Here is a 2,895-nt window from a genome sequence, read left to right on the forward strand (position 1 = left end):
ATTTCCGAATATTCACCACTCCTTATCTACTACTAGCTAGCTAGCAACAAGACATATATATAATCAAATTGGTTTCGTTTTCTTATAAACATTTACATATATATAAACACAAATCAAGGTGCATAAATATTAAATTATGAAACGCAAGATTCGTCTTGTACGTAATGCGACGGCCCGACTTATGTTTTTTTTTTAATCTCTCAAAATACTAATCCTGGAGACCTTATATAAATAGAGAGAGAGAGCCATATATATGTATTGATCCTTCTCTATAAAGCAAACCAAATCTCAAATTAAAAAGGTGGATTAGTTTAGTCCATCATGATAAAGAATTTAAGCAATATGGATTACAATCAGAAAAGGGAGAGATGTGGGCAATACATCGAAGCCCTTGAAGAAGAACGTCGCAAGATTCATGTTTTCCAACGTGAACTTCCTCTTTGCTTGGACCTTGTAACTCAAGGTATCTATCTATCTATGACAACATGTATTTACTACATGAATTAAATGAAAACTACAATATACGTGTGAAAATCATAGTATCTAATAATAACATTTTGATATTTTCTTATTATTTTTTTCTGAAGCGATCGAGGCATGTAAGAGGGAGATACCGGAGATGACGACGGAGAATGTGTATGGACAACCAGAGTGCTCGGAGCAGACGACCGGAGAATGTGGCCCAGTCTTGGAGCAGTTTTTAACCATTAAAGACTCATCCACCTCCAACGAAGAAGAAGATGAAGAGTTAATGGACGATGAGCACGGTAATCATGATCCGGACATAACTGATTCCGAAGACAAGAACACGAAATCTGATTGGCTTAAGTCTGTTCAACTCTGGAATCAACCCGACCCTCTTCTTCCAAAAGAGGTAACTATATATTAGTCTTCATTATTATCTTATAATTAGTATACAAATGCCACCGTAGCTATTAGCTAATTTAACATGTTATCTTCTTTGGTCCGATAAATTTATGGATATAATTTCTTGGTTAATATCTCAAAGAGTTAACGATCTAATTATATATGCGATTTGTGTTTCAGGAACGGTTGCAACAAGAGACGATGGAGACAATGAAAAGAGATGAGAGTATGAGAAAAGATCCGATGATGAACGGTGGCGAAGGAAGGAAGAGAGAGGCGGAAGGAAGAAAGCAAAGAAGGTGTTGGTCTTCGCAATTGCATAGACGCTTCTTGAACGCTCTTCAACACTTAGGTGGACCTCATGGTGCGTTTTTTTTTCTTTCTTTTCTATGAGTTAATTTTTTTTTTAAACGATTTATTGTTATCAAGGGTTTAGTTAGTATAGACTATATACTGATTTTGATGATTGAATTTTGCAGTAGCCACGCCAAAGCAAATAAGGGAGTTTATGAAAGTTGATGGATTAACCAATGATGAAGTTAAAAGCCATTTACAGGTAACTACATTAAGCACATGCAAAAATTTATTTTTTATTTCTTTCTATAATTGACGTATAGAAAAAAGAACAGAAAATTATATTTACGCTTATCGTAATTTTTGTTCATTTGATTATATATTTATAGTTTTTTTTTCAATATTAATGATAACTTAAAATATACACTATTCTGTACCAATTTGATGTTAATCTTGTTTTCCTTATTTGGATATATAATAATAGAAATATAGACTGCATACAAGAAGGCCACGCCAAACAGTTTCTAACAACGAAAACTCTCAAACGCAACATTTCGTAGTCGTAGGAGGTTTATGGGTACCACAATCAGACTACTCTACGGGAAAGACCACCGGAGGAACCACCGCCAGCAGTACCACCACCACCACCGGGATCTATGGAGCCATGGCCGCACCTCCACCGCCACAGTGGCCTAGCCATTCCAATTTTAGGCCGTCGATTATTGTGGAAGAAGGATCGGGAAGTCATAGTGAAGAAGTGGTGGTCAGGTGTAGCTCCCCGGCGATGTCTTCTTCTACCCGTAACCATTACGTCAAGATTAATAATTAATTTGTTTTTTTACTGCCTCTAATGTTTTGGGTCGTCATTTAATATACTTGTTTTGTTCTCTCCATGTTAGAATTTGATACCGTGATTAAAAGAGTGTATAGAGTTTTGCACCGAACCAATCTTTATATTTTTACTTAGGATATTTATTCCATATTTATTTTGCAGTTTATTAGTTTCATCTTACCATTGTTAATTTTTCAACATTGTTGACTTCTTGTTGTAATGATTTTCGATCTTTGCAAGCTCGCATTTGAAATAAATTTATGAGGGTTTGTTTTATCACATTAAATTATGATAATTTAACACTAATTATCTTATCAGTTTACACTAAAATATATTATTGTGGCTGCTGTTTTCCGCACTAATTAGATGATCCATAATATATGCTGATATTAGATCGCATTTGGTATATGTCTCTATATTCATATGTGTGTATACAGCTAGTATGAACATGGCGGCCAGAGTCGAGCAAAAAGGATCTTATTCATCATAGTATATACTAAATATTTGTCGATCATATTATAGAAATATGCACAAAACCACATGATAACAAAAAAAAAAGAGAGAGACAGATTTGATTATAATATAATAAGACCAGGAGTAGAAGTTATTGAATTGGTTGCATTCATGGGACGAATATGCTCGAATCCGGAAAAGCATAACTTACTATAAGTATAATTTTCACAATTTTATATAATTGTCTCTATAATATTAAATGTTTTGATTCTCATGTTGCTTGAAAATTAAATATACAAAATTGCACGTTAGCTGCAATGTCCCTGTCGCAAAGTATATTCTCTAACTTTGGTTTAGCGAAGACTTTTTATTCATTATACAGATAGGGTTAGGTCACTTTAAATATTTGCAAAATTTGGACAGTATCTCTAAGAATCTTGAATACTAAT

The 2,895-nt window shown here is 33.9% G+C and overlaps 1 protein-coding gene across 1 annotated transcript; it reads left to right on the plus strand.

The window, feature by feature from the left end:
- Nucleotides 1–218: 218 nt before the first annotated feature.
- LOC17900726 (transcription factor HRS1) lies at nt 219–2,157 on the plus strand. The gene is made up of 5 exons (XM_006303691.2): nt 219–463; nt 588–874; nt 1,048–1,231; nt 1,347–1,423; nt 1,646–2,157. Exons 1-5 carry the CDS (start codon nt 322–324, stop codon nt 1,988–1,990), a joined length of 1,035 nt encoding a protein of 344 aa, XP_006303753.1. The 5' UTR covers nt 219–321; the 3' UTR covers nt 1,991–2,157.
- The last annotated feature ends 738 nt before the right edge of the window (nt 2,158–2,895 follow it).

This window comes from Capsella rubella, unplaced genomic scaffold, assembly GCF_000375325.1.
Source record: "Capsella rubella cultivar Monte Gargano unplaced genomic scaffold, Caprub1_0 scaffold_1, whole genome shotgun sequence".
NCBI classification, from domain to species: Eukaryota; Viridiplantae; Streptophyta; class Magnoliopsida; order Brassicales; family Brassicaceae; genus Capsella; species Capsella rubella.